Below are 27,670 nucleotides of genomic sequence, written 5' to 3'. Positions count from 1 at the left end.
GGCGGGACCGGCACGGCAGGCGGGCTGGTGGCGCGCGGCTGGCGGCGGGGGGGTGGCAGGAGGGGATCCGTCATGGATGCCAGCGCGCTGGAGTTGGACGCGGTGAAGTTCGCACAGTTGGCAGTGCAGCGGGACCAGAGCGGGCGCTACCAGGAGGCCGTCTTCTATTACAAGGTGTGCGGCGGGGGAAGGCCCGGGGGCGGGCGTATACGGCGGGGAAGGCGGAAGGCCGCGCGGAAAGTTTGTCTGTCCCCGGAGAGAGCGGCGTAGCCCGGCGCTGTGAGGGTGGAGCCGGGCTGTGTGGCCGTCGTTGGCATTCGTCGGCGTTTGCTGAGTGTTTCTGCGGAGCAGGCGGTGGCCGTGAGTGCAGCGAGGCACTGGGCGGCGCGTCTCATGGCGGTGGCGGCGGGTCGGCTGTGCCGGTGCAGGTTGGTGTGAGGGCAGCGTGCGGGCTGCTGTTCACGACCGGCGAAAATGAGCAGCTAACGGTGCTGACAGCTCTGAACAACTGTGTTTTGTAGCTGAGAATTCGTTCTGTCGAGCAGCGCTGTTGTGCTCTTCGTATCAGTTGTCATTTTCATGGAGATAAACAGGAGGCATTGCTTTTGGAGTGACCTGTGTAAAAAGACCATACTTTTCTTGGGATTCTGTGTGAAGGAATAGAATCATAGAATGGCTTGAATTGAAAGGGACCCCAAAGATGATCCATTTCCAACCCCCTGCCCTGGTTAGGGCTGCCGCCCACCAGATCGGCTGCCCAGGGCCCATCCAATCTGGCCTTGAGCACCTCCAGGGATGGGGCACCACAGCTTCTCTGGGCAGCCGTGCCAGAGCCTCACTGCCCTCTCTGTGGGAAAATCTCCTCCTGACATGTAATCCAAATTTCCCCTCCTTTGGGAGAGATTCCTACATAGGTAGAGGAATGCCTGCATTTAGCCTACACTGGTAGCTTAGAGCTAAGTTTGCTATGGGAAATGTGGGTATGTACAAAAGTTATAATCATTGGTAATGATGTTGATAAGCTCTGTGCCTCTCTGCAGCATGTGCATGGTGTCTGTTGGCTGTGCACGCACTGCTTTGTGACAGCACATTTCTGACACATCTGCAAGAGCTTGTCAGCTGCTCCTCAGGAGAAAATTTTTTTTTGGGGGGGGGGCAAATAATCACTCTTCTGCTTTTCCATACAGCACACAGAAAATTCTTTTCCTGTGCGGCATTTAGGTGATACTTCTAATAGCAGAAAGGCACCCCTCGCACCTCAGGCTAAATGCACCAGGGAGAGTAAGGCAGAAAATGCCTTGTGCTTTGCACTGTGAAGGCGCAGGGCAACATGAGTGTAGGCACTGCTCTGCACCAGGAAAGCTTCAGGTCACAGCTCTGCAGATACAGGTTTGGTGCTCAGACAGGAGGTTCCTCGCAACACAAGGTCAGGTATTGATTATTGTGTCAGGCTGTGTGTGAAGGTATCTTGTTTACCAGCTTTCTTATTATCTATTTGAGTGTTTAGTAAGCACATGGGTGACAAATTGTATTCTGTGAGAACCTGACCTAAGCATGAAGCAAGGGAAATGTCACTTCTTGTTGCTGACAGACAACAAACCGAATGTCTGAATGGGTTTGCTGTATCTATTCATTTGTGATGGATCAGAAATACCAGCTCTGAACCACACCTACATCCTGTGACAGCTGGCATGCTGGCATAGCTGCAGCTTACTGCATAAGGGTCTGTTTGTACCTTGAAACCAGGTAGAACAGTTGTGGTCCTAATCAGGGAAATACCAGTTATGCATGGATTTGGAGGCACTGGTTCGAAGATTTGTTTGTTTTTTACATCATGCTCACCATTGTAATACAGCATCTCTACTTCTGATGTGCCACGGATGTGTGTGCGCTCCTGGAGCAGATGTCTGTAATGTGTTTTTCTCAAAGCTAGTTGTATGCTAGACCTTAATGGTACTTAATTGCTACATATAAATGAAATCTGACCCACCTTTGCCTTTCTGTCGCTGTGAGCATTTCATGTGGTGTAATACTTGAAAGGAGCTTACAAGCAGGAAGGGAGCTGACTTCGTGCAGGTTCATAGTGGTAGGACAAGGGGCAGTGGGTTTAAACTGAAAGAGGGGAGGTTTAGGTTAGATGCTAGGAAGAAACTCTTCACTCAGAGGGCAGTGAGGCCCTGGCACAGCTGTCCAGAGAAGCTGTGGTGCCCCATCCCTGGAAACATTCAAGGCCAGACTGGATGGGGGCCCTGGGCAGCCTGATCTGGTGGGTGGCAGCCCTACCCATGGCTGGGGTTTGGGGCTGGGTGGGCTTTGAGTTCCCTGTCAACCCAAATCATTCTGTGATCCTGTGAATATGGCGATAGATGTTGACAGGTTGTATGCATGCTTGCTTCTGTGATGCTCGGCAGTAAAATATTTACCCTGATAAATAAAGATTGCGTTAGGATTGGTTCTAAGCTTGTGCAGACAAGGTGAGTGCATGTGGGAGTAAACTGACAGCTTTGGCAAAATCATAGCCACAAAGCAAGCGAGAGCCCCTCTGGCCCCAGCTCTGTGTTTGCTCTGCACAGAGCCATCTTCCTGAAGACCATCGCTGGGGAGCAGCACTGACAGTTGTTGTTCTGCTTCCTACATGCGTGCCTGCTACGTGACTGCCTCCTTCCCTCACCCACTGCTGCTGGGAAGGAGAGCATTGCTGCACGAATGTGGGTTGTCGGGCTTTTCCCCCGTGCCAATGAGGTCAGTGTAAGGTTTTTATCTTTGTTTTTAAGAGTGACAAAACTCGATTTCTTTTTTTTTCCGTATACTTCTGAGACTGTGTCAGCTCTGGCTGTTGATTTCAATCCTGCCAAATCTTAATGTGGCTTTTTTTTTTTTATTAAATAAATTGAGTGAGTGGATAGACAGCTGATTGCAACTGAGGGCATTTTTTTTCCTAATAGATTTGTGCATTATAGAAAAAGTCTTCATGTGGGTAACACACTGTGCTTCTGAGCTGGAGACCTTCTTATACTCCCTCCTGGAAATGGGCTTTGATCAATATCCAGTGTTTTCTGCACATAGAAACATTTAAAGACAAAAATCTGAGGAGCTGGGAAATCTTAATGCTGTAGAATTTCAAGATCTGATCACTTTTTCTATCCCTGTTACTCATACAAAACTCCGTAATTCTATGAATTTGTTTTTTAAAGGTTTTTTATGCTGGTTTTCTTCTCATTATTATCAGATTGAGTGCAAATAATTTGTGAGTGATGTGTTGATTATTTTTTTTAAAAGGTTTTTATTTTCTTCCTCAACCACAAATTTGTACCTTTAAAAATAAAAGACAGTTTGTCCAGAGTTTTACTTAGCTGATTTCAGTGCATGACTGAATAAGGCCATTTAAAACTTCTGTTGCTGTGTGTGTGACTGCACACACTGACCTAAGATGCGGCCTTATGCCTCTACCCTGGAGGTGTTCAAGGCCAGGTTGGATGGGGCCATGGGCAGCCTTGTCTAGTACAAAATGCGGAGGTTGGTGGCCCTGCCTGTGGTGGGGAGGGTTGGAGCTTCATGATCCTCAAGGTCCCTTCCAACCCTGGCCATTCTGTGATTATAAATCTTCTGAGGTTCTGCAGTTTTGTAGGTTGTTCTGTGTGAAATTGAACTTAGGAAATTGGATTTCATTTGTGACTTCTTCTCTCTGGCAGATTCTCCCTGTACCACTGAACCTTGATGTGGGTGTAGGAGCCAGCTTTCGTGCAGACTCGTTGCTGTAGCTTTCTGTTCATGGAAAGTAATTTTCCAGTCACCAACCATTAACTTTTGTTTCAAATTTCTGTCCCTGCAGGAAGCCGCACAAGCCTTGATTTATGCTGGCATGGCAGGGTCAAACTTGGAAAATATTCAAGAAAAAATAAATGAGTATTTGGAGAGAGTTCAAGCTCTCCATTCAGCAGGTGGGTGAGAAGCTTCCTAATCAAACCTCTGCATAAATTCAGTAGAAAGCCTAACAGTGCTGTGAAGTATGAATCTGTGATGCTTGCTTTGCTTCTCATGTTTCTTATTTTTTGTCACTGTTTAGAACTCCTTAGTGAATCAGAAATGTAGCGCAGTGCAGAAGACTTATTTCCTAAGGACTTGGGTGTGCATATTCTTCCACTTTAAATATTGTTAGGAACCACACCTGCATAATATGCAAGAGATCTTATGTACATTACTTGACATGTGACATAACCTGAGAGCATGTCTCAGCCTTGGGGGAAGAGTGTTTCTTTTTCCTTGTAAAGACGTCTTCAGCAGTTTGCCAACTTTCTGTTTGCAGCCATAGAGTAGATGTTTCTCATCTGATAGAACTACTAGTGTTTCAGTGCTATGGGGAGGATGCTTTTGCATGTCTGCTGCTGTAGAAAGCTGAATGCTTTCATTTTTCTTTTAGTTCAATCTCAGAACACAGACCCTCTGAAGTCAAAACAGCAGCTGGACTTGGAGCGTGCTCACTTCCTAGTTACACAGGCTTTTGATGAAGATGACAAAGGCAATGCAGAAGAAGCTATAGAGTTGTACACGGAAGCGGTGGAGCTCTGTTTGAAAACAGTATGTTAAGCTACAAGTTAACTTGGTGGAATTACGTGATGGTAAGGAATTCTTCCACTTACACAAGCAACTGACTCCTAAAGGCTGGCTTAAAAATGGAGTACCTGTATCTCTAAAAGCTGTTCTTGAATGTTATTTTTTCCATTAGTTGTTTCTGTAATGTTTCTTCCAGTTGTTACATTATTTAATGCTGTAAATTCATGGGGGCTGGTCATTTGTGTGTTTTCACTGAGCCAGATTATACTAAGAGATACAAATATGCTGAATATTTTGTCCTGTTAACTTTTACACTAGAATGAATGCAATATTAAAAGAGAAATCAAAAACTGTTAGAATTGAAGATGGCTTTCTAATGTGTCAGCTATTTTATTTTCTGACTATATTAAAGGAAATAATTGTTGGCAGTTTTTTGTGTAGCATTTTCTGAAAGCATAACAGTCTGCTGCTGCCAAAACCGGTAAAAAATACTGTTTGATTACTTGGTAGCTAACATTAAAGATATGAGTGAATCCAATTCACACTGCAGTTAATGGTAGAGTAAAATTGGCCCTTATGTGAATGATGACAAACATAATTACAGGTACTGCTTTTTTCTCTGAAGTCCAGTTGTCATAACTAACTCATTATAGGAAGAGTTCACCATCATAATGTAACTCCACCAAGTCTGTTTTTCTTTTTTCTCCTCTTTCCTTTTTGTAGTGTGAATATATGTATGGGTTGTTGGGAGGGAAATATTACTATTGCTACATACTAAAGTAAAACCTTTGCTCGGAATTCTTCTAAACTGTTTTAGGTAGACTTAAAAACCCTAGTGATACAAGGTAACCAGATCAAGAGCTAGTAGAACTGCTCTAGTTTTTCTGCTTCAGCTGTTTAATCAAAACTGCTTTTGTCTATTACATAAACCACTGCATCAGCACACTGCTTTTGACTCTGCTGTTTCTCCTTCTGCTTACATGTAATTCCAGAGTAATTTCCATTTCTCATTAACAGTTGCTGTTACCTGATCTTTTATTAGGTGCAGATACAGCTAACGTTTCTTTTAATATTGGCAACACATTGTTTTGTTAAAATGACTGTAGGCTTTATCCCTCAAGGGGATCAGAAATTCTTCTCCCCAGGATGAAAGATGGAATGAACTCTGTCTTGAATCACTACTTCTGCCTTACTTTCTGCTTTCTATATTAGATGAGGAGATCAGCTTCTTTCTTACCTTTGAAGCAGTAAGAGAGCAGGTGTGTCTATTCCTCAGTGTCTCATCAGATAGGTCTTCTGGTGTATCACATCCACTGCTTCCCTTCATGCATCTTTGAAAGTCTTTTCCAACAAGGAACTCCGAAGTGTAACTTACTAAAAATTGTTAGGGTATTTCTACTTTCTTAGGCTGAAAGTAGCTTGCCTTTTGTTTCCTCCATTTACGTAGATGACCCAGGAGAATCAGCCAAGGTACAAAGCTCAAACCTGAAACCTGCTATTGGTTGTGACAAAAGAAGCCACAGCTCATGTTGTGCTTCCTCCAGATTACCTGTTCACCTGTAAGGAAGGAAATATAAACTAGTTATATGAGTGAGCTGTCACAACGTACTTTCCAACTGGAAATAGAAGTTAGCACTCCTGGTAATGGTTTTGGTGCTTTTTTATGCTTCACATGTGGAAAAACAAGAGTTTTAACTTGCAAGCAGGCTTCATCAATGAAAGTGAACATTCAAATGTATCTTTTCCTAAGTTACCATGATTATTTTTTACATACTTGTGGAAAAAAAAATTGGCATGCATTTTATTTCAATAGTGTACATAACATTTGTTGTTTTTTTTCTGTCCACAATTTTAATGGTTTTCTAAGTGTTTTTTTGTGTGTATGCATTTCAGTATTTCCCATGCTGAAAAAAGCTGAATAATACTTTCATTCTATGAATGTTTACTAAAATATTAAAATAATATTCATTTAGTATCCTTTTTATATTGAGATTTAAAAACAAAATCCACCGCATACATATCTGCTCATTTCAAGGGAGGATTGGGGGAAAAAAAATAGGTGGGAACTGTAATTAAACAGCTTAACATCTGGACTTTCTTCGGGTGTGTAGCTTTTGTGTTGTTTATGTGTTTTGAATTGAAGGCTACAGAAACTTCAGAAGCAGGCCTGCAGGCAAAACTGAAACAACTGGCTCGGCAAGCATTAGATAGGTGAGTATTGCCACTGTTAGTACAGGTAATAGCTGCTGAGTGTCAGTGCACTCTCTGAGTTGAATTCTCAATCTTGTTATGTCTGTTCTGTACTGCAAAGCATAGAGATTCTGACCAGACCTAACTCAGTTAGAGTTTTCCTGGTAGATAGCTGCCAGCTGTTACACAGATAGATGAGGTAGATCTTGTGCCAACCCTCTGGAAATGTCATGCAGAATTAGGGAAGGACTATGTATTTGTTAGTATCATGCACTGTTTCAGTATTCAGAGAGATAAATCAGAGTGCGCTAAGCCTGGGTGTCAGCATCTCTTCACTATGAAGACAGCTTAAAAACTGGGAAGTACTTGGTTTGAGGCAGCAATTTAATCGTGTGGGTAAATCCAGTGGATGAGAATCTGTATCTAAAACAAGTTGCATGAGTGCAAGTCCAATGTAAGTCCTTTTTGAGTCAGCAGTATGACAGAGAATAATGAACTGTGTTGGGCTGCTTTAGTATTAGCAGATTTCCAGTCTGCGTTAAGAAAATCCCACCCTGATTTGCACGTGTGACTATCTCACAGTTTAATGCAGCAACAAAAAAAAAAAGATGGCTCCTGAATGTAGCCTTTAAGCAGCTGAAATGCTGGATTTTAAGAGCAGTTGGTTTTTTCCTGCTGTAATAATTGCTAGCCAAATCCTGAAGCCTAAGAGAAAGCAAGGTGGTAGGTGATGCTTAAACCAACATTGATGAGTTACCACTGAGATCCTGCCTCGTGGGGGAAGCAGTTAGGAAATTATGTCCTGTCACTGAATCACTCTAAAAGGGATTTTCTCTCTCTGGGTTTGTGGTCTTTTTCTGAGGTTTCAGATAATGGATGCTTACGTAAATGCTGCTATTACTGTAGTCTTAAAGGTGACAAAAACCTAATGAATTCTGCTGACAATATCTTTGAATTGAATTGCAAATGCTATATTTTAATTGATTGTAGAACAGGAAAATAAAGAAATAGTGGCATCAGTACTCAGTGATTTCTGATGCTTATCTTCTATTGATATCGTTTATGAATTTTTTCATAGGAAAAATGATATTGGTCAGCTTTAGCATCGTTCATCCCTTCTAACAAATGTGAAAGCATGAACAAGGCAATAAATGACTGACCCATAGCCATATTTTCATTATGATTGTACACAGAATGCATTTTTCTTTCCTTTAGAGCAGAAGCACTGAAAGTATCGATGTCAAAGTCATCTCAGAAGGAGAAGTCAACTGCTGCTAAACCAAACCAGCCCGTCAGAACATTCTTTCCACTGGGTCCTGATTTTTCTTTGAATGATAAACCACAGACAATCAGAGCAGTACAAGCTAGTGAGTCTCAAGGTCAGAGGTACACTGCAGAGGAGATTGAAGTACTCAGGTGAGCAGAGGCCAAGTTTTTGCAAAGTTTTATCATTTGTGCACACATCCTTCGTGCATCTTGGACAGCAAATTGTTATACACCTAAGCTTGAGGTATATAAGCAGAGGCTTGGAAAACCACCACTTACAAACACGTTTGTTGCCATTACCCACACTGGTATTCTCTACAGTAATATAATCAGTGGTTTTTATTCACAGAGCATGTTTAAAGACAAGTGGTAGTTGGCTGCCAGGAGTATTTTTCACAGCCATATTTTTGTATGTTTGTACCTGATGGAGTTCTTGAAAGATCTCACTCACAGGTGCCCAGGTATAGGAAAGGTTTTACGTATGATACAACTTCTGTTTCACAGGAAACAGAGGAAGCATGGTATGCTTCAGGATTATGCCTTCTGTTATATTCAGTTCCTTTTGTATTTTAACAAATCCATAAAACCTTCAGGTAAGGTTGTAATTTTGAAAACTATGAAGTATATGCAAAAAAAAAAAAGGCATTGTCTGATAAGGATTACAACCTTCTTCCTTCTCACTCCACAGTAAATAAGATTGTGACAGAGGTGATGTTCAATGCTGTCCAGGATTTGATCTTCTTCCACTTAATCTGTTTATTTACTATAGGCACTTAAACGGACTAAAGGTATGGTCCTGAAGATAGAAATGTGAGTTTGAAAAGCTGCAGACTTTTCAGACTCAACCTCTGAAGGATGATAGATAAGTTTGTAACTGTGTCTTTCTCTTGCAACTTGCAGAAAGACTTCAAAAATTAATGGCATTGAATATGTCCCCTTCATGAGTGTTGATCTGAGAGAACGTTTTGCCTTCCCTATGCCATTTTCGTAAGTGCTGTTCAATTACTGATGTTTCTTTGCTGTTATTTTGAATTCTTTCCAATCATCAGTATTGTTGTGTTTTCTCTTGAAATTGTTTAAGCAGATTTTTAAGCATAATTTTGGCTGAGGTACTTAGATACTGCAACCTCATTTCTCCAGTCTGGTCTTGGAACTGTTTAACGTAAGCTGATCCTGCTCTGCAGTGCCTTTGCAGTTGTCCCTGCAAGCCTTGAAGAATTCCAATTGGGTTTTTTGAAGTATTGGGCTATGCTGGCAACTTGGCAACAGAGTCAGGAAATGGAGCCTACTGTTTTTAGTGCTCTCTGTCTCAGTTGTCCCACCTGCAAAATGAAGGTGGTAGCTGTCTCCTTGCAAAGGGCTATTCAGAAAAAGAGTGACAGAAAGCTGTTAGATGTTTGTGCGTGAGCACTGATACAGGCTCACCTTACATAGCCATAACGGGCAAGTCATCTGGTTGGTGTTTTTTCTTCAGTTTTCTGCCAAAGGCACGACAATCAGGTATACCTCCATATTTTCTGAACTGAAGAAGCCTTTTATTAGATCATCATGTTGAATTAAAGACAAGAATTTGGGTTTCTGCTGGGGTAGTTGGCATTTTGGAATTCCTTTCTTCTGTGCAGTCCTATGAAGGAGACTCTTGGGTTTTATTTCACGTTTATAATATTTTTCCCCACCAAATTGTCAACTTTGTTCTCTGAATTTCTTTTCCAGCTGTGTAATTGTTCAATGCACATTTTGCACCATCTGTCAGATGTATGCATGACTTGGGATGCCGTTAAAAGCTTTTCTATCTAACCTGTTATTTCTGCCTTTCTCTCCTAAATCTAGTGATAAATGTGGGAAGTTGCCATTATCCCCCAAACAGAAAGCAATGTTTGCCAGGTGGGTACGGCCAGATGACATAACAAATAACCCTACCATGATTTACACCGTATCAAGTTTCAGCATAAAGCAGGTAAGTTGGTCCCAAAAAGGAACATTAGCTGCTATGAGACTTCCCAAAAAAGAAGAGGATTACTTTTTCAAAAAGAAACCCCTAAATGTGAGAGAGCTTCTCATGGCTCTCTTGATGTTAATTTAGTGACAGCACCACCTCAAATTCCATGTGTTTTTTTAGCCATGAGAATGAACAAGTCCATTAACAGTGGAAACACTGTGTTTTGGGAAGAAAGAGGTTAAGTGTGAGTGAATGACAAGATAGCTGCATTTACCTCTCACTGCCTTCAATAAATCTTTTAACTTACAGAGCAAGCAATGTTTCCTGCTTTTTTTTTTTTTTTTTTTTTTTTTTTTTTTTTTTTTAGTAACTTGGCTTCTTTCCATTTAAATCCTTTCACTATGGAGGGGAATCACTAACTGACAGTGTTCCCTTCTTTCCCACCCAAGCCATTTTTCTTTAGTATCTAAATATTAGTAAATATCCTCATTGTCTTCTTTTCTTTACAGACAATAGTGTCAGACTGTTCCTTTGTGGCATCCCTGGCTATCAGTGCTGCGTATGAAAGAAGATACAACAAAAAGTTGATTACAAGGTAAATAGCTGCTATTTTCTAAGATCATCAGGTTTAACACAGCTAAGCAGTATGTTCTGTTTAAATTGCTGTCTGTTAAGCTTATTCATGAGTAATAGGTAAAAAATATTTAGATTAGTATGCTCTACTTTCATCAGTTTTAATTGAGGCTCTCTATCGTAGATTTGGGTACAGTAAAAGCTAGTGTTTGTTTCACCTTTATCTCTCTTGGAATCTTGTGGCTTTACCTCTTCTGAAAGTGAAACTACTTTAAATGTGCTTTGAGAAGAGCAAATAGTCTGGAAGGCTTTGTTTCTAATAGCAGTTTTACTTATAATGCCTTGTAGGTTTGTTTCTTTGTTATGTCAACTGCTGTACAACAAATAGTTGCTATTAAATCTTGCTGCAGAATGGTAACAACACTGTCTCAATCCAACTTAACAAGCATTCAGTGATAAATTTAGCATGCATTTGGCAGGCTGTCTGCCAGGAGCCTGTTGCCAGACAAGTGTGTGAATGTTATTTCTAGAATTTTGTTTTAACCTATACTTGCTAGAAGGGAACATGTAACCTTTGTGAGCAGAGAGTTCTGTATCACTGTAGTCTTGAAACCTTTGACTGTCATTCAGGCTAATACTGTATTTTATTGCTATTGATACATTTAAAAGTAAGACATCTGCTTGTGTTTCAGTTAGAGAAATTACTGTATAACTCGGGTTTTCTTACTCCGATTAGGAGAGAACTGCATCAGGAATAAGGTCTGAAATATAAAATCTATTTAAACATCATTGCCACTTTTATTAAATTTGAGTGGCTTTGTCATGTAAAATTCCATATTTATCTCTTAGCATAGATTCTAGAAATCCCACTTTTTATGTTATCACTCTGTTGACAGCAGAGTCACTTACGTCACAATTTATGTGTTTTTTTTTTTAACAGTATCATTTACCCTCAGAATAAGAAAGGAGAACCAGAGTATAATCCATGTGGCAAATACATGGTGAAACTTCATATCAACGGTGTACCTAGAAAGGTAAATTTTTGGGGGGGAACTTAATACTCTTACTGTTAAAATCGTCTATTTTAAAAGCTGACGACCAAAGATTTTTTGTGAAGAGAGGAGATGCCTGAAGATAAATGGTAGAGCTTTATAAACTCACCAACATCATTTTCTTTGTGCAGTAAATAGTGGTATAAAATAAAATACCGTAGCAGTCTCTATTGCAGTTCATTTTGAATGATCACTGTGGGAGTTCAAAAATCCAATGGTTGTGTTCATAGATGAGGGGCTTGGGGCAAGTCCTCAAATATTATCAAATGCTAAGATACAACCTCTAGCTTAGGAGGCCTGTTAGTAGCAAAATCCTGGAATCTAAATGACTGATAGAGGGAAGGATCACCTAAGTGTTTCCCCTGCTCTCCATGCTCTCCAGTATATCTCCCCATGGCTGCTTTTTGGTAGGGTGAGTGGCTGTGCTCTACGAAAAGGATTATCCATTCTTGCACAAATAGGATTTGACATGAAAATGTGCTTTCTCAGTAGTGTATTGGTAATAGACTGATGGCAGTGTGAAATATCTGTGCTGGGAAATTGTTTCAGACCACGATGAATACTGCAGTAATAATCTACACTAATGGGAAGGATAGTCCACATAATTTAAACAAGAAATATACATGTTTTTGACTGCTACTTTAATACTTCTTCCTTTCTAGAGAAAAGAAAGATAAATTAGGAACTGGGGACTATGGAAGTGATGTGACATGCATTTTGGTTCTTTATAGATTAATGACTGCATTTCCTCCACTGCACACTGAGCACAATCTATGTTCTTTCTCCTAGTTAGGAGAGGGATGTTGTTAGGCCTTTCTCTACTTTTCCTAATATTGACAGTCACACTGAGCTTTGCAGCTGGTGTTAAATACTTGATGAGCAAGTTGTCTTAACCTCCACTTCCTAAAGAGCAAACCAAGGCAGATGCTGGTCACCCAGTGATGGTGTATGAGACAGCTAGCAACAGAACAAGTTGTTCACTATAGGGCAAGCCTCTGATTGGTACAGGTGTCCTCATCTGAAAAAGTGGTCAGATCTGTGCCTTGGAAGCCTAAGTATGTGCCTATGTATTCCTAAGAGTTAAGTTCTGTTATTTTTTTTTAAATACTTGCAGGGTACTTCATTAGCTGTAAGATAACTTCTTATTTATTTTGCACAGGTGATCATAGATGACCAGTTACCTGTTGATCATAATGGGGAACTTCTCTGCTCTTATTCTAACAATAAGAATGAACTGTGGGTATCGCTAATAGAAAAAGCTTACATGAAGGTCATGGGAGGATATGATTTTCCTGGATCAAATTCTGTAAGTACTAGATAATTTCTAATAAGAAAAAGAATAGATAATCTCTGTCAAGTTTCCTCATTTCTTGTAGTGAAATCAGAATGGAATGCTTGGGAGGTAAGCGTTGGATTTCTTCTGTTTTGTTCTAATTTTTCTTCCTATCACAGACGTGCTTAACTGTGCTCAAGTATGTCAGACTTGAAGGGCAGAGTTAAACTTGTTGTACTAACTGTAGGACTGAGACTTAGGGTTAGAAAGTTATGCTTTATATTCACCCTAGATGAAAGTTTGGAGCAAACTCATACATTTTTTTTGCTTCTACCTGTACCAGTAATGCAGATTTTTTGTTTCTAACTGTCATTCTATAGACAGCATGATTCTCCCTTGTTAAGTTGAGCAGCCAGCTAAGAAAGGAGCAGGCTGAAATACTCCATGTTTATGGAGGGAACAAGTACTTTGATATAAGAAAACTTATCTGATTGTTCCACTCATTTATATGAATATGTATCAGGTGCCTATAGTGTGGTTACTTAATAGGCTGTCATAATGCTGCAGCCAAGTTGTTGATGGGGAAACTATTCTTTCAGAGAGTCTGGACTATTCCAGCCTAAATAATCTTTATTCATTACCTAGAAAGGATTTCTGATTTTTCATTCAGACTTACTAAATTTAAGCGTGTCTTTATTCCATTCTAGTTAATGTCTTGATAATTTTGTTCTTTGTGGATGTGATAGGAAGTTATCACCTTCAGAAATGTGATTATTGAGGCAAATGTGGCCTTGCACAAGGGCAGAATGTAGCATACATTTTTAGGTATGTTTATGTCAGGTGCTTTGTTCTGCGGAACAGTATTGAAGAAACAGAATATAGCTGTTTGACTTGCATTGTCCTCCTCTAACTTGCTGACTTGCTGTCTTGACATTTGACATCTAATCTTCACCCTGTTCTCCACCACATCACAGCTTCGTTGTCTAATCAGGGTTACCTATTGTCTGTTACCTTTGCAGTTTGCAAACTTCCCACCCACCAGCGCTGTTCATGGGCTCTTCAAGCCTTTACAGTCTTTGCTTTTCCTTTGAGGAGCTCAAAGCAGGAGGAGAGGAAGCAATGTTTCAAGGAGATAAAATAAGGAGATTAAAGGCTTTTTTTACTGAAAATCATGACAGTGTCAGCCTTACAAAAAATATATGTACATATTAAAAACCTCTGAAACCCTGAGCCTTAGAAGTAAAACATAAATAATTTAAAATGCATATATAATAGCAAGATTGCAAGTAGTTCTTCTGAGGCTGTAATTTAAAATTCTGTGAATCAAAGAAATAAATAGAAGGCATCATAAAACTGATGGAACTCTTTAATGCTTTCATAACTCAAGTTTCAGTTCTTCATCAGCTCAGTTTTATCAGATTTCATACTGTCTCACTCTTGAGTCTTCATATGTAGAGCTATTATTGTAATAAGTGTCTTTGGTTTCTTTCAAGGTGCTTTGATGGTTACCTGTTGTTTTCTCTGAACGCTTGTATTTCAGAACATCGATCTCCATGCGCTGACTGGTTGGATACCTGAAAGAATTGCTATGCACTCTGACAATCAGGCTTTTGATAGAGATAGCACTTTCAGAATGCTCTATCAGAGGTAGAAGTTTGTTCTTTCTTAACTAATTAAAATGCTTGCTCTGCAGTAGTTGGATTACCAACTTAAAGTCATCACAGATCCCTCAGCAGAATCTTGGTACTACAAGTTGTGGTTTGTATAACTTCCACATGCTTTCTGGAAGAAGAAAAAGTGACGTATTGGTGACTTTAATAGGAAAGTAAGATACTATGGAATATTTTTCCTTCCTATTTGATAGGGAAGAAAAAAAACCAGCCAATTTCTTGATGAAGAAAATAAACTGTAGAGTCAGAGAAGTGCAGATGAGAACCATTGTACAACTGAAGTCTTTAAAAAAGCAGAAGGAAATATAGGAGGAGTATCCCCCGGAACTTGACTTGCTCTCCCTAGCAAGCAGATCAATATGGTATTCTTAATCATATCACAAAATCTTGATTATTATGCTCCAGTTGTAAATCTGGAGGAGTGGCAGAAAACCTGTATTGAAACTGTGATCCTCATCTTCACACCTGTTGTAACACAATTCTACTTAGGGTGAAAGATTCATTGTAAAGTAAATGTCAGCTAGCAAGTACTTAAATTTATTTCTCAACTGTTCTGTGCAACCAGTTCCTCTTGTATCTCAAGGCAGTAGAAGGGGGATATTGTTGACTGAAAGAGCCCCATTCATTATGGGAGAGTGGAATTATTTCCATAGTGCTTTTTCAGTAGTTTAGGAACTCGCACTTGATGGTCAGCTTTTCAGATAGATGTTCTGACATTGCAGTTTGTAGGTGTGGCTGCAATTAGTGAGATCTAGTCATCATAGCTTCACTGTTGTTAATCTGTGCTACGCTGACAATCTGTAGTCCATTGACTGTGAACTGTGCAGGGTTATACAGTACCTTGAGAGCATACTTGGATTGTATCATGTTGTAGGAAACAGTAGCAGATCTTCGTAACAGTGATCACTGTGAACAACTGCAATTCAGAATAATTGCAGAACTCAGCTGCCGTTTGACAGTTCAAACCCTGTAGGAATGACAGTGAGTGACACAAAGCTGGAATGTGGGCACGTGCAGGAATCTATGATTATTGATTTATTGATTTACTTTCCAAGTTTGTGAAGCCCCATCAAAACCCTGGGGTCAATAGAGTTTACTCACTGTAAGCAGAGATTTGAGTAAGTGTTGATGAAGCCATTTCTGTGTTCAGGTGAAGATCTGTGAGTATTTTTAATAAATGACACAGATTGAGTTTTAGAATGATTTAGAAAATCTCAATTTTAGAAAAAAATGCTTATTTTTATGTTATCATTATAATAGCTATTTATTTCACATGCAGCCTGTACTTAAATATTGGAAGAAAAGTGCTGTTTTCTGAAGCATCTTCAAGTGTGATTTCTGCTTACAATAAACAACCTGTATTCCTATAAAGTAGGATCATACTAACAGTGTGCAAACATGCCATTACAATATCTGTCAAATGTTAAGCTTGCAGCTGTTAAAAATAGCTTAATTAAAATGTTCTTTCTTTTTTTTTTTTTAATAGGTTTCATAAAGGAGATGTCCTTATCACAACAGCAACAGGTGTGATGTCTGAAGAGGAAGGAGAAAAATGGGGTTTAGTTCCAACCCATGCCTATGCAGTCTTGGATATAAGAGAACATAAGGTACCAAGTAAAACTGAATGATTTTTTCAGATACCAGCTTGAAACCTTTGTCCAAGATGGACTGCTACTGATTTTTAGTTTATTTTGTCTTAAGCTTTCCAGGATTTCCCAATAAAGCTCAATGATGCTATTTCCTTAAGATGCTGGTCCCTATTCCACGTTCAGATAAATGAAAACATAACCTTGATAAGGTGAATCCAGCAGTTTCATTTTGTATTTCCTCAGGGGCTTAGATTCCTCCAGCTGAAAAATCCATGGAGCCACTTACGTTGGAAGGGACGATACAGTGAAAATGACACAAGAAGTTGGACCCCAGATCTACAAAAATACTTGAACTTTGATCCAAGAACAGCTCAGAAAATAGACAATGGTAATAAGGCATAAAAAGTCACTGCATGTTCAAATAATGCAGACCTTGGTAGTTTATCCCTGCAGAAAGGTGGAAAGAAACACTTAAGCACAAGGAACAGGTGGAGTAACTGAGGAAACCCTTTTGTTTAATGCCACTTCATTTTGACAACAGTATGCTTCCAAGTCCATTGGAGTTTAGCATTTCATTATGAACTTCATGCAGTGTGTAAGAATAGCAGTCCTGGCTTTTGGTAGTTAGGAGAGATTAGCTCATTACAGATCCATTCAGTAAGGAATTGGTGCATCTGTAGAGACTAATAGTTAAAATTTATATGAAGTTACATTAACAGTTTTAAGGAAGTTATTTTTCTGACTGGATTTTCCTGCTGATTTTCTAAAAATCTGAAGTCTAAATATGTAGCTGTTCTGACTATGTATCTTTCTAGTGCTGCAAGACCTGTGAGTGCCAGTATCAAAGACCTATTTGAGAGTTCATTTCATCAGGAATCTGTCAGTATGTAGGTGATGGTGCTGGTTGGAGTTGCAATTAAATGAGCTGTAGAGTGTTAAAATTACACAAGAATTGTAAAGATGAAGCAGATGCGGGGTGCTAAAGCAAGTCCCATAAAGAAGTACCTTAGAAATACAATTCAGGATACTCACATTAATTGAATAGTTCACTGTGTTGCTAACCTGGTTTGTTGAACTGGGATAACCTGTCTTTTTTTTTTTCCAGAAACTTAGGAAAGAATAAGGCAGCTCAGTATCAATTAGTGATGTCCTTACTGGATAGCACAGAGGTTCTCTCATGCCCTCTGATTAATGCTTGAGAATGAAAATGTCTTGTCAGCTTCAGAAAGAACCCAGTGTTAAAGATAAGCAGAGATTCTAACTAACTTGTCTATCTTGGTTTAACTTGTTTGCTTTGTGAGTTAAGTTTAACTTTAGGAATGCAGGCAGTGCAGATGTTACTACTCTGTTTCATAGAAATGTGGGGTTTACATCAGCTGTACTTTTTGCCTGAAAAGAGACTTCTGAAAAATGAGTAAATTCAACATTTCTGGTAAGCAAACAATAACAGCAATTTCTTTTTAGGGATTTTCTGGATTGCCTGGGAGGACTTGTGCCAGTACTACGATGTTATTTATTTGAGTTGGAACCCTGGTCTTTTTAAAGAATCTACATGTATTCACAGGTTGGTCCAAGAGAAAAACTTTTGTGTCAATATAATGCTAAATGTCTTGATGAGGTGTTTCCTTTCTTCCATTTTTTTTCTCACTGCTCAAGAGGTTGGGCTCAAGAGCATGGTTGGAGTCCAGCTGTACTATTCTAAATTCTGAGCTCAGGCTTCTGTTTTGAGGTTTTCCATAACACTGTTGAAACTCCTGTGATCTTTGTGACGATGCTGTAGGCCTAAGGTTGTGTAAGTGGATGCTGACCTCAGTACCACATCTCTATATTAGAACAGAAATTAGATTTGTGCACAGTCCGTGTCAGTTTACTTAGTCACTAGGCAGTGCTTCAGTGACCTAACTTTTATTTGGAATTCATTTTACTGGGCAGTTCCAAGCCATCTGTGCAGTGCATGTTGTCTTTACAAGGTATATTTGCTCATGTCGTAGGAGTCAAAGTCCATTTCTCACCAGTTGTAGTTTTATGTTGCCTTCTTTAGCCATCAATTTATTTGAACATGATACTTGTTCTCCCTCTGGTATTTGTTTCATTCAGTCTTTTTCTAACCCAGTTAGAAGACAAGTGCCTCTGTTTCTGGAAATGAGGGTTTATTTGTTTCTCTGCTGCAGTATACCACGCTTCACCCCTGCTTCCCCATGCCTTCTGTATGCGTTAGCTCTGCATGAGCTCCATCATCAATAGCACAACTTCTCAACTCCTCTGTAAAGGCTCCTTCCACCTTTGTGTTCAGACTAATTCCAAGAAGTGCTGTCTTGGAGCAAGATGAGATGAATATTCACACTCAGTCCTCTTCTACTCTATGTTTCCTTGTATTATTAATGATTGTCATACCTCTGCATAGGGCAGTGCCTAGCACAGTGACATCTGCCATAAATAGTGGCATAACAACAGAGATAAATTGAAGCTTAGTTAATAATGCAGCCATTCACAAACGCTGTTTGGTTCAAAGGGGTGAGAAGGGTCGATGACACAAATAGCTTCATCCATTTCTGTTCCCAGTGTGTCACACTCAGTGTTGTCATCAGCACTTTTTTCCCCCCGTTTTCCTTGCCTAGACAGTTCCTGAGGCAGGTTTTGTAATAGGGTACCTCGAGGTACCAGGCACCTTTCCAAACATTAAGCAGATTGTTATTCAGAAATTTACCTGAATATAGAAATCTATAGGGGAGGGGGAAAAAGAAAAAGCAAGCTTTTGGACATAAAAGCTCATAAGAAGCATCGTGCAGTTAGAGAAGTATAAATCTCTTTGTTTTCAAAACTGATCTGATGCAATGTCTGCATTGCTCCTAGTACTTGGGATGCAAAGCAAGGCCCAGTGAAGGATGCTTACAGCCTGGCCAACAACCCGCAGTACAAGCTGGAGGTGCAGTGCCCACAGGGTGGAGCTGTGGTCTGGGTGCTGCTGAGCAGACACATCACGGATAAGGTGGGAGTTCTGCTTTCCACATTCTGAGCTCTGTAGTACCTGCTGTGATATTACTGCTCACATTTACATGTTCCAGGTATGGCTGTATGTATAAACTTTAAATTCAGCTGTACGGATACCTGCTTTCAAGATGGTTGAGATAGACTCAGCGTAAAAATTGAGCGAGGTGATTACATTCCACCATTGGAGTACCAAAGGAATTCTGACTCCCAAGGGCCTGAACTTCTTTCAGTTAATTAGTGGTAGCTGGTTTAATTCAGACATTTTGAAAAGATGAACGCAAATATTGGACCATAGCGTGTGGTCATCAAAGGGATGGGAGAACGTGTGTTTGATTTACATTTAATGTTGGTTACGTTCCACAGAAGCTTGTAACTCCATTTGTGTTTTTTTTTTTATAGGATGACTTTGCACATAATAGGGAATTTATTACTATGGTCGTATACAAGACTGATGGCAAAAAAGTTTACTATCCAGGTTAGTATACCTCAGCTGTCAGAAAAGATGATGCTTAAGAACAAATGAACACTTGCAGAGAGTTCTCTGGGAAAGAGAGGCAGTTTGTTTTCATGCTGCAAAGCTCATTCTGTGAGGTCAGTCTTCTGATGTAGTCATTCAGCCCTTTGACCACCTTGACAGACTGATGGAAGGAATAAACCAAGCTGTATGCGCTTCAGATTCTTAACCCTACTTGATTTTTGGAGCTTTATTGCAGCTGCAAAAAGGCCATGTATGTTTTATTCCAAGAAAGACAGTAGATCTGAGACACAGAAGTAAAGCTGATGCTCATGTAACAGGTAATAGGAGCTGTTAAAGTTCTTCTGAACAAAGAGTGGAACTTGGGTTGGTTTGTTTGTTTTTCTACTGGAATAGCTGATAATGGCTGTGGGGTTCATCTCTGTCTTGTTCTGTGTACTCTGCCAACCAGTTTGCCTAGAATCCAAGCCAGCTTTCTGTAGAAAATGTCCACTGAGACCTTCCCAAAACATCAGGTTTTGCACGAGCTGATCTTGTTAAAGAATTTGCTTGTCCTTACTGCCCAAGACATGCTTGTGATGCTGTTAGTTGTAACACTGCTTATTTTATGTGTGTTAGACTGAAAACATTCAGGTCAGCAACCAATGCACTTCTGTACACTGGAGGGAACTATTCTGCTGTGCTTGAAAAACAGTTTTCCAGCAGGACCATTAAGGAGAGCTGGATGACTTGTCTGTTTTTTCTTGATAACCGAACTCTTTCATAAACTTCTAAGCTCACGAGCTCAAACTCATTTAAACCTTTTTCCATGGAAATAGATTTGTCAAGCTGCAGTATTATTTTTACCATCTGTTAAAATGAGATCAGAACTAAACAGGTTAATCCTTTGGCACCGAGACAGGGATTCCCCATTTCTAAGCTTCTTGTTGTTTTATTTTAATCCTTCTCCCAATGTTGCTTTGTGGAAGAAAACAAAGGAACTGATCCTGGGTCTATTCAAGTAATTGGCTAGACTTGTCTCTGCTTGACTAAAATTGAAAGAATTCTGGAAATAACCAATTAGAGCCCAGATAACAAATTGCACTGTGTAATTGTGAAAGAAAAATGTTTGGGATGCTTACAATAAATACTGTTTGTATTGTGTGGTGATCCTAGGAGAATGGAGATGTGGTTTTGTTTCTCAAAGGCATGAACATATTGCAAAGTCTTGTCTACCAACTGCAGCTGCCCTGTCAACAGAGAAGGGAGCTTCTCTAGCAGACTCCTCATAGGTTTTTGTAGTGTGCTCAAAGATTCCTTATCTTTTTCTTTACATTTCAACATAATCACAGTAGAACTCCTTTGAACAGAGACGTTGGTGACAGCTGGACAAGTAGTTCTCTCAAGTCATTGAAGCTGTACTTTCAAGTGCAGAATTTGTCCTGTCATGTGTGATGTACATCTTCAGAAAATGACAGTTGCTCTTATGTGTCCTTGCTTTCTGTGAGCAAATCCTGAAGCTCCTTTCTTCTGAAAGCACTCAAGTCTGCTTGTAGTCTAAACACAGTACCAACAGTCTGACTTTCTGAGCAGAATTCATTGATTATAAATGGCTGAGGGGTTTCTTTGACTGGGAGAAGTGCTCATTCTTTTCTTTTTCAGCTGATCCTCTTCCATATATTGATGGCATTCGGATCAACAGTCCTCATTATCTGACCAAGATAAAGCTGACCTCTCCAGGGACCCATACATTTACGTTAGTGGTGTCTCAGTATGAGAAACAAAACACCATCCATTACACCATCAGGGTACGTACTGCTGGTTTCATAATAAATGTGAATAATTATACTGTAAAGTGTCCTCTGTTTGTAAATGAGTGAGTGCACTTCTGGGTCCATGTTGTTACTTGGAGGAGGGGGGCTACGAATGTTGGAGTGGAATCACTGGATGATGTGTTTGGTAATGTTCTCCATTGTAGCTGAGGCAATATAGGGTGCCAATACAATACAGTGGTGGTGGGGAACTCCTTTTGCCATCAGCCACGACCTCTCCTTTTCCTCTGAAATGCCTTCTGATAAGAGATAGGTAAGATAGGAAGAGGTCACTGGAGCCCAAGTACTAACGCTGCATTTCCTTTGTGGTTGTTTCTAAATAGAGCAAGTATCTAAAAAATCTTCGTAGGCAGTTCTGGTTTTTTTTCTTTTAATGTCATGAGAAATGCCTGACGGGTGACCACCTCCTGCTTTTACCACACAGGTGTATTCCTTGTGCAAGTTTACCTTTTCCAAGATTCCTACACCTTACACCACTTCCAAACGGGTAAGGAATTTTTTTTCAGTTACTAAGTAATGATTCTGGGTTAGGTTTTCCATGTTTGAGATGTACAGGGTTCCTAAATATAATTTTCCACTAACGTCCAGAAATGCCAGCTTAGGCTGTGTTCTCAAAAACCAAACTTCTTAATTAAGAACATCAACTAGAGCTTAATGTAAGCGTACCTGGTGCAAGACCAACTCTGTACTTAGGTTTCATATAACTTGCCAAACAATTAGCTGCTTTAAGTGTTGTTCATAACAACAAAAAAGCCTTTGGTAGCTGGCTGACTCTTTATACTAGGAAGGAAAGCAGCTTAAATTTTATCAGCAAGAGACTCCTATCCAGTATATAAGCTTTATCTTCATCAGAGAGTGTTAGAGCTGTACTGGTGCAGATACAAAATCAATCCTTTGTAGAACAGACTGACCTTTGGAGTAACAACCCGTGCCCTAATATGTAATGAGTGTGCAGAGGGTTGTGCATTTTATCAAAAGAAAGTGAGCAATTTTCTTCCAAACTTCCTGGCACAATAGGGCATAAGCAGCAGAGGCGAAGCAAAGGCAGCACTGCTGAGATGTGACCATTCTATGCAAGTCCATTTGTCACAAGACCTTTCAGGCCTTATATTTTGCTATCTCAGAGGTCTGTAATCACTAGGATAAGCACTCACACTGTCAAATAGGAATGAGACAGCATACATACAGATGGTGTATTTCATATAGAAATGCTCCCTGAGAGTAGATCAGTAGTGGTGGCAAGAGCAAATACTTGGCTAGAATAAGTGAGAAGCCCAGGTGGTCTGGAGGCCACATGCTGCTGTTATTATTGTCCTTGAATCTCACCAGCTCAGGAGCACAGTAGGTAGCTAGAAGATTCCTGGAGCAATGTGACCAATTGTCAGTTGCTTAAGAAACCACTGTCACTTGTAGCTCTAAAAAACTGAGCTTACTTTGGAAGAATGGTTTAAGATGAGAAAAATGCACCAAAGATGATGTGCCTGCATAAGACATGTCATCTGTTTTATGCTGTGTTAGTTTCAAAAGAGATTTAAGTACATGGAAGCCTCCTGTTAACTATCTGGAGATACCTGTCTGCCATTCAAATGAAAGGCATGTTTTATCTGGCCGTGACTGGCTCTGTCTAATTGATTAAATACAGAAGGCTAGTTGCCTGTTTAATGCTTATTTGGTAACTGTATTGCAGTCATTGCATTTAAAGACAAGCAGATAACGACAAAGCAGATAACAATTTTCCAGTCAAAGAAAGCACCATTGAGGTGCCTTGTACCAAAGCTGGGTGGTCATCTGTTGTGCTAGCACGGCTGGGGTGGGATTCCACAACTGAGGTAGAAAAGGCCTGGAAATTCACAGCAGCCTCAGGTTGTGTGGTGGAGGAAGAAATTCCCCTTGCCTTCCTGATGTGTCACCTTCGAGGGTTTTGGACACTGAGTAGAGAAACTAAATCAGAGGAAAAATTGTTGATCTCTGATGGTTTGACAGAGAGGGGAGGGAAGTAACATACAGGGACCGCAGCTCAGCTATAACTGTGCGAATGCCTGGCATGTCTTAGAACTTTCATTTAATGACCAGCAGGAGGAACCTGCAAACAGATGGCCCGTTTCTTAAAATCTGAGCAATGTTCTGTCTCTTATATTTCTTTGTCCCTTTGGAGTCTGTCCTTATGGACATCTTGGTCTCAGTAGCACTGCTTCTCAGAGTGCATGGTGGCGAATGGGCAGCGCTGGAGGGAGAGATTTTCAAAAGCAAAGGCTACAAAACCTGGTCTTTAGAGCTGAATAATATTACCTTATGAGAGATCTAAGGCTTTGAGTCAGGTAGTTAAACTTTCTGAATCTGATCAAATTCTGGCTTTCACTTCCTCTTTAAAGATTCCAAGATTGCTGTAGTCAGGGACAAATGAAGTGAGAGGCACTTCAAGTCTTGCATCACTTATCTATACACAAATTCTCAGGATATAAAACATTTTCTGTACTTTTGACTTTTTAGGTTAATGGACAGTGGAAAGGTCACAGTGCTGGAGGATGTGGAAACTTCAGAGACAGCTACAAAAATAACCCTATCTATCAATTCCAGCTGGACAAGAGTGGGCCATTACTAATTGAGCTGCGTGGACCAAGGTTTGTCATACATGCTTCTCAACTCAGTGAAAGTATCGTGCACTAAGGACAAATTATCAGAGTCCTCCAAGGGTTGGATGAGAAGATCCTGGAAAAGCCAGAGATAATATATGGGAAACAGCTATGTTAAGCTTTTTATTAAGCAGGTACAGCACTGTTCGTTTCTTACCTTGGCATAAATGCTAAACACAGGTTCTTAAATAACAGCCTGTGCGGTAGCTTCAGCTCTGTCAGTGCATCTACTCTGTGACTGGCAGATCAGGAGGAAGAACTGGATGTCAGTGCCCTGTGAAGAGTCTTTCATAGTGAAAGCTTCTTCCCAGAGTTGCAAGTAATACAGGCTCTCAACTGTTACTGTGGTAGAGTGGACCTTTATTAAATTACTGCATCTCAGCTCTGGAAGAGGGTTCAGGAGGGCCAGGTTTTGGAGGGGATATTCAAGAAAGTAGAATATAAAATAGGTCTTACTTAGAATGTGGTTCAAGTGGTATGATCCTCTCAACCCCTTTGCAATACTTGTCAGTATGCCTAATGATAGCTAATAAAGGGGAAGGGGAAGCACTTTCTCACTTCTGGTAGTCCTATACTAAAGTTACGGAGGTCAGATTCCTTCAGCAAGATTTATCTGCCTCAAGATACCAGTGTACAGTGCTTCTAAATAGCAGCAGCTCCTGCCATGCAGTCATCATGTGATCAATTTTTTCACAAAGCTGCACAGTGACACCACAGAATAGTGGTATGTTTCTGTCCACCTTCCCTTTGAGGAAGCTCTCTCATGAAATGCACGTGAGCGAGTTTCCTTGAAGGTGTGGCTCTCCCACTCCACTCATTAAGCATTTCTTTTCCTGCTTGCATTTTCTGCATTTGTAGATCATACTTGACTAGTTTGACCGACAGGGCCAGCAGTGCCTGTCACATTTATGAAGACGTAGTAGACAAATTGTCCCAGGTTGCAGTGAAACATGAGAATTGTGCTGAGATCACCAACGTTCACGTTCCTGTGATGGTGATCAGATTGCAGCCCAAAACCTGTACGCATGTCACTGCAAGTGTAACCACATGGGCTCTGCTTTGGTGTAGAGGCAAAAAGCTAACAGATTTTTTCAGATAGAGTTCTGAAATCAAAAATGCATCTTCCTCCAAGTTGTACATTCATGTCACGGTAAGCTTCACTCATATTTCTGTCACCAGTGTTGCAAAACTTAAATGTATTCCAGCTATACAGTCTTCAAAAACTTACTCTCCTCCTGCTAGCCCTGATTCCCCAAATCATTGAAGTAATGGTCTGTCACTTGGTTGCAGGCAGTACAGTGTTGGGTTTGAAATTGTCACTGTGTCAACAGTAGGAGATCCTGGTTCCTATGGCTTTCAGAAGAAGAGCAGCGGGGACTACAGGTAATAAGTAGTTGATTAATGAAATCTTCACTGCTTGAAACACTTCATACCTTGGTTGTAAGAAAATCGCTCTTGTATTGTAGGTGTGGATTTTGCTACCTGGAAGTGGAGAACATCCTTGCTGGAGTCTACAACATTATCCCCACCACATTCCTGCCTCAACAAGAGGGTCCTTTTTTCTTGGATTTTAATAGCACTTCTCCTCTTAGGGTATCGCAGCTTCAGTGAGGAGACAGACCCAGACATAGCTGCTTAAGGACGATTTTTGAACTGGCCTACAGGTGAATAGCTTCCTGCAGATATGCATAAAATAGAATTGCATCCTAAGTTATAGCCAAGAACACAGTCACCAATTTGGCAGTTGATTGTGACAGAAAATTAGCTGTGGTTTTTGCTGCTGTAGTATCGGTGTAAGCACTGTTCAGCAGGCTTGTGAACAAGCTGAAGTGTTACTTCCAGACAAACTGGAAGAATGTAAGAATGTAATTTGTTGCAGTTTTTCTACATTTCAAATCAAAATCTAGTGAGTTCAAAGAAAAACTAACACTGAAATTCTCTTCTCCTGAAGTACAAGGGTCTATGGGTTGAAGATTTTATTCTGAAATGTAAAAATGTAAGAAAAATATTCTTGTGTATTCTGCTTATTCATTCTCAGGCCCAAATATGAAGTAAATGCCATTTATATCGCTGCCTTGAATGTTTACAGCATTGAAGCACTTCTCACATTTAAATTTGAGTTCACTACTGCTGAGCACATATTCCAGCCTGCCACTATCGTGTTCAGCTCATCTCAAGTATGTACATAGGAGTAAAAGAGAAGGAAGACCCCAGCTTCAGCTACTTCTAAAAAAGCATAGGATTGGCAAAGGATTCACCCTTATCACCTTTTGAATTACTTTTGTGCTATGATGTGCACTAAGTAGATATGGCTTTCTTACTGCAAGCTGCCAGACCCTGCCTGCTGGGGATCAGCACTGAGAGGGGCAAGGTAACCAACAGCAGTGAGCAGAGCACGCCCTTCACATGGCAAAAGGGCAAAGGTTTTCAGCCAGAGGTGTGCTGTGAGATTCTCTGCACCTACTGAAGCAGCCTCATTTGCTGGTGCTGCTGGAGAGTGAACTACCCACCATCAGCACAGTAGCAAGGAGATGTTTTATCCTTGTTACAAGTATGTGGCTCACAGGAGAAAGATCGTTTAAGCCTCCTCCCTTCCTGAGCTACATCTGCTAGGCAGGGGCTTGCTGCTCCTATTATGGAAGAGCTCTCTTCCAGAAGGTAGCTTTTGCTTCTAAATTGAAACTGACTTAAAACAGTGTACAGTTGGCCAGTGGCAGCAGAAACAGGGTTAAAATTCTTAAGAAAGCAGTGGAATTGAATATGAAATATGAAAGAAGATTAAAGGTAGCTGAATTCTCCTTAAATCAAATACTAAATGATCTTAATTATGTGGGTATTTTTTTTTCCTTGAATGACAGACAGAACTGCATGTGATGGTTGTGGAAAAGGGTGCTTCTAAAGCTACCACAGGAAGCTCTTAGCCCTTCCACTTTGGCAAGTTTGCAAGCAAAAAGGTGGTATTTTCAGAACACAGATGCCACTAGTTTGTTAGGAAACTGAGCATGTGCTACAGGAGAACTAGAAATACCTGGGGGTAAAATTACTCCCTCAGAAGTCTCTTTGCCCTCCCTAGAAAGCCTGAGCTCCTTCTTACTTCATCTCTATCGTGAAGCAGCTGCTTAACAAACGTCTGGCTTTCAAAGGACAGTGAGTTCACCTGCCTTTTTGGACTGCAGTTCCTCAGAGACCATCTGAGCCTCGTGCTGACCTGTCACTTGTGACTTACCTTCTTTTGCAGCATATCAACACAGGGAACAGCATGGGCATAAGCTGAGCAAAAACCCATTGGGTTCTTTGTGGCTATGCTGGGCTTCTGGGTGCAGCCAGTTGTGCTCCCTACAAAATTTAAACTTTGTTTGCTCACCCGTTCCCTGTAAAAGCTATTTGTTTAGCTCAGGTTAAACCAGAGCTGTGCTCCTGCGATAGCTAAACTTTCAAAATTACAAAAGGCAGAGGCCAGAACTGCCAACCTTCAGACCTAAGTTGAAGACATAGGTTATTCTATTATTTCCCTCACCTCACTGCTATGATTACACTGCAGCATTTTTTATCTCTAATGACAGAATATTAGATACTGAGTTAGGCTTGGAAAGGTTGTGCAGCAAGACTTCCAGAAAGGAGCATGGGCTGTAGGGAGGGGAACTGAAAGAGCTG

General features: G+C 40.4%; 1 protein-coding gene across 4 annotated transcripts; it reads left to right on the top strand.

Moving 5' to 3' along the window:
• On the top strand, nt 1–26,024 carry CAPN7 (calpain 7). 4 transcript variants are annotated; one of them, XM_052696721.1, is made up of 21 exons: nt 2–174; nt 3,833–3,941; nt 4,421–4,578; nt 6,698–6,765; nt 7,960–8,160; nt 8,911–8,997; nt 9,841–9,967; nt 10,459–10,544; nt 11,463–11,556; nt 12,734–12,880; nt 14,388–14,494; nt 16,004–16,124; nt 16,350–16,494; nt 17,571–17,670; nt 18,960–19,095; nt 19,497–19,572; nt 21,214–21,359; nt 21,808–21,870; nt 23,874–24,004; nt 25,307–25,399; nt 25,483–26,024. In XM_052696721.1, the coding sequence occupies exons 1-21, from the start codon at nt 73–75 to the stop codon at nt 25,625–25,627; spliced, it is 2,442 nt and encodes an 813-aa protein (XP_052552681.1). In that variant the 5' UTR covers nt 2–72; the 3' UTR covers nt 25,628–26,024. The 4 variants fall into 4 exon arrangements, with proteins under 4 accessions (XP_052552685.1, XP_052552681.1, XP_052552683.1 ...); XM_052696723.1 differs by lacking the exon at nt 2–174 and adding an exon at nt 410–428; XM_052696725.1 differs by lacking the exons at nt 18,960–19,095; nt 21,214–21,359 and having other exon boundaries at nt 1–174.
• The last annotated feature ends 1,646 nt before the right edge of the window (nt 26,025–27,670 follow it).

Source organism: Tympanuchus pallidicinctus, unplaced genomic scaffold (genome assembly GCF_026119805.1).
Source record: "Tympanuchus pallidicinctus isolate F22 unplaced genomic scaffold, pur_lepc_1.0 scaffold3, whole genome shotgun sequence".
NCBI lineage: Eukaryota > Metazoa > Chordata > Aves > Galliformes > Phasianidae > Tympanuchus > Tympanuchus pallidicinctus.
This window is presented reverse-complemented; position numbering and strand designations above follow the sequence as displayed.

Coding starts and splice junctions, on each gene's coding strand:
- CAPN7 (XM_052696721.1), top strand. CDS start 73: ATGGATGCCAGCGCGCTGGAGTTGGACGCGGTGAAGTTCGCACAGTTG. Junction 8,161..8,910: donor GAGGAGATTGAAGTACTCAG/GTGAGCAGAGGC, acceptor TGCAACTTGCAG/AAAGACTTCAAAAATTAATG. Junction 19,096..19,496: donor GCAGACACATCACGGATAAG/GTGGGAGTTCTG, acceptor TTTTTTTTATAG/GATGACTTTGCACATAATAG.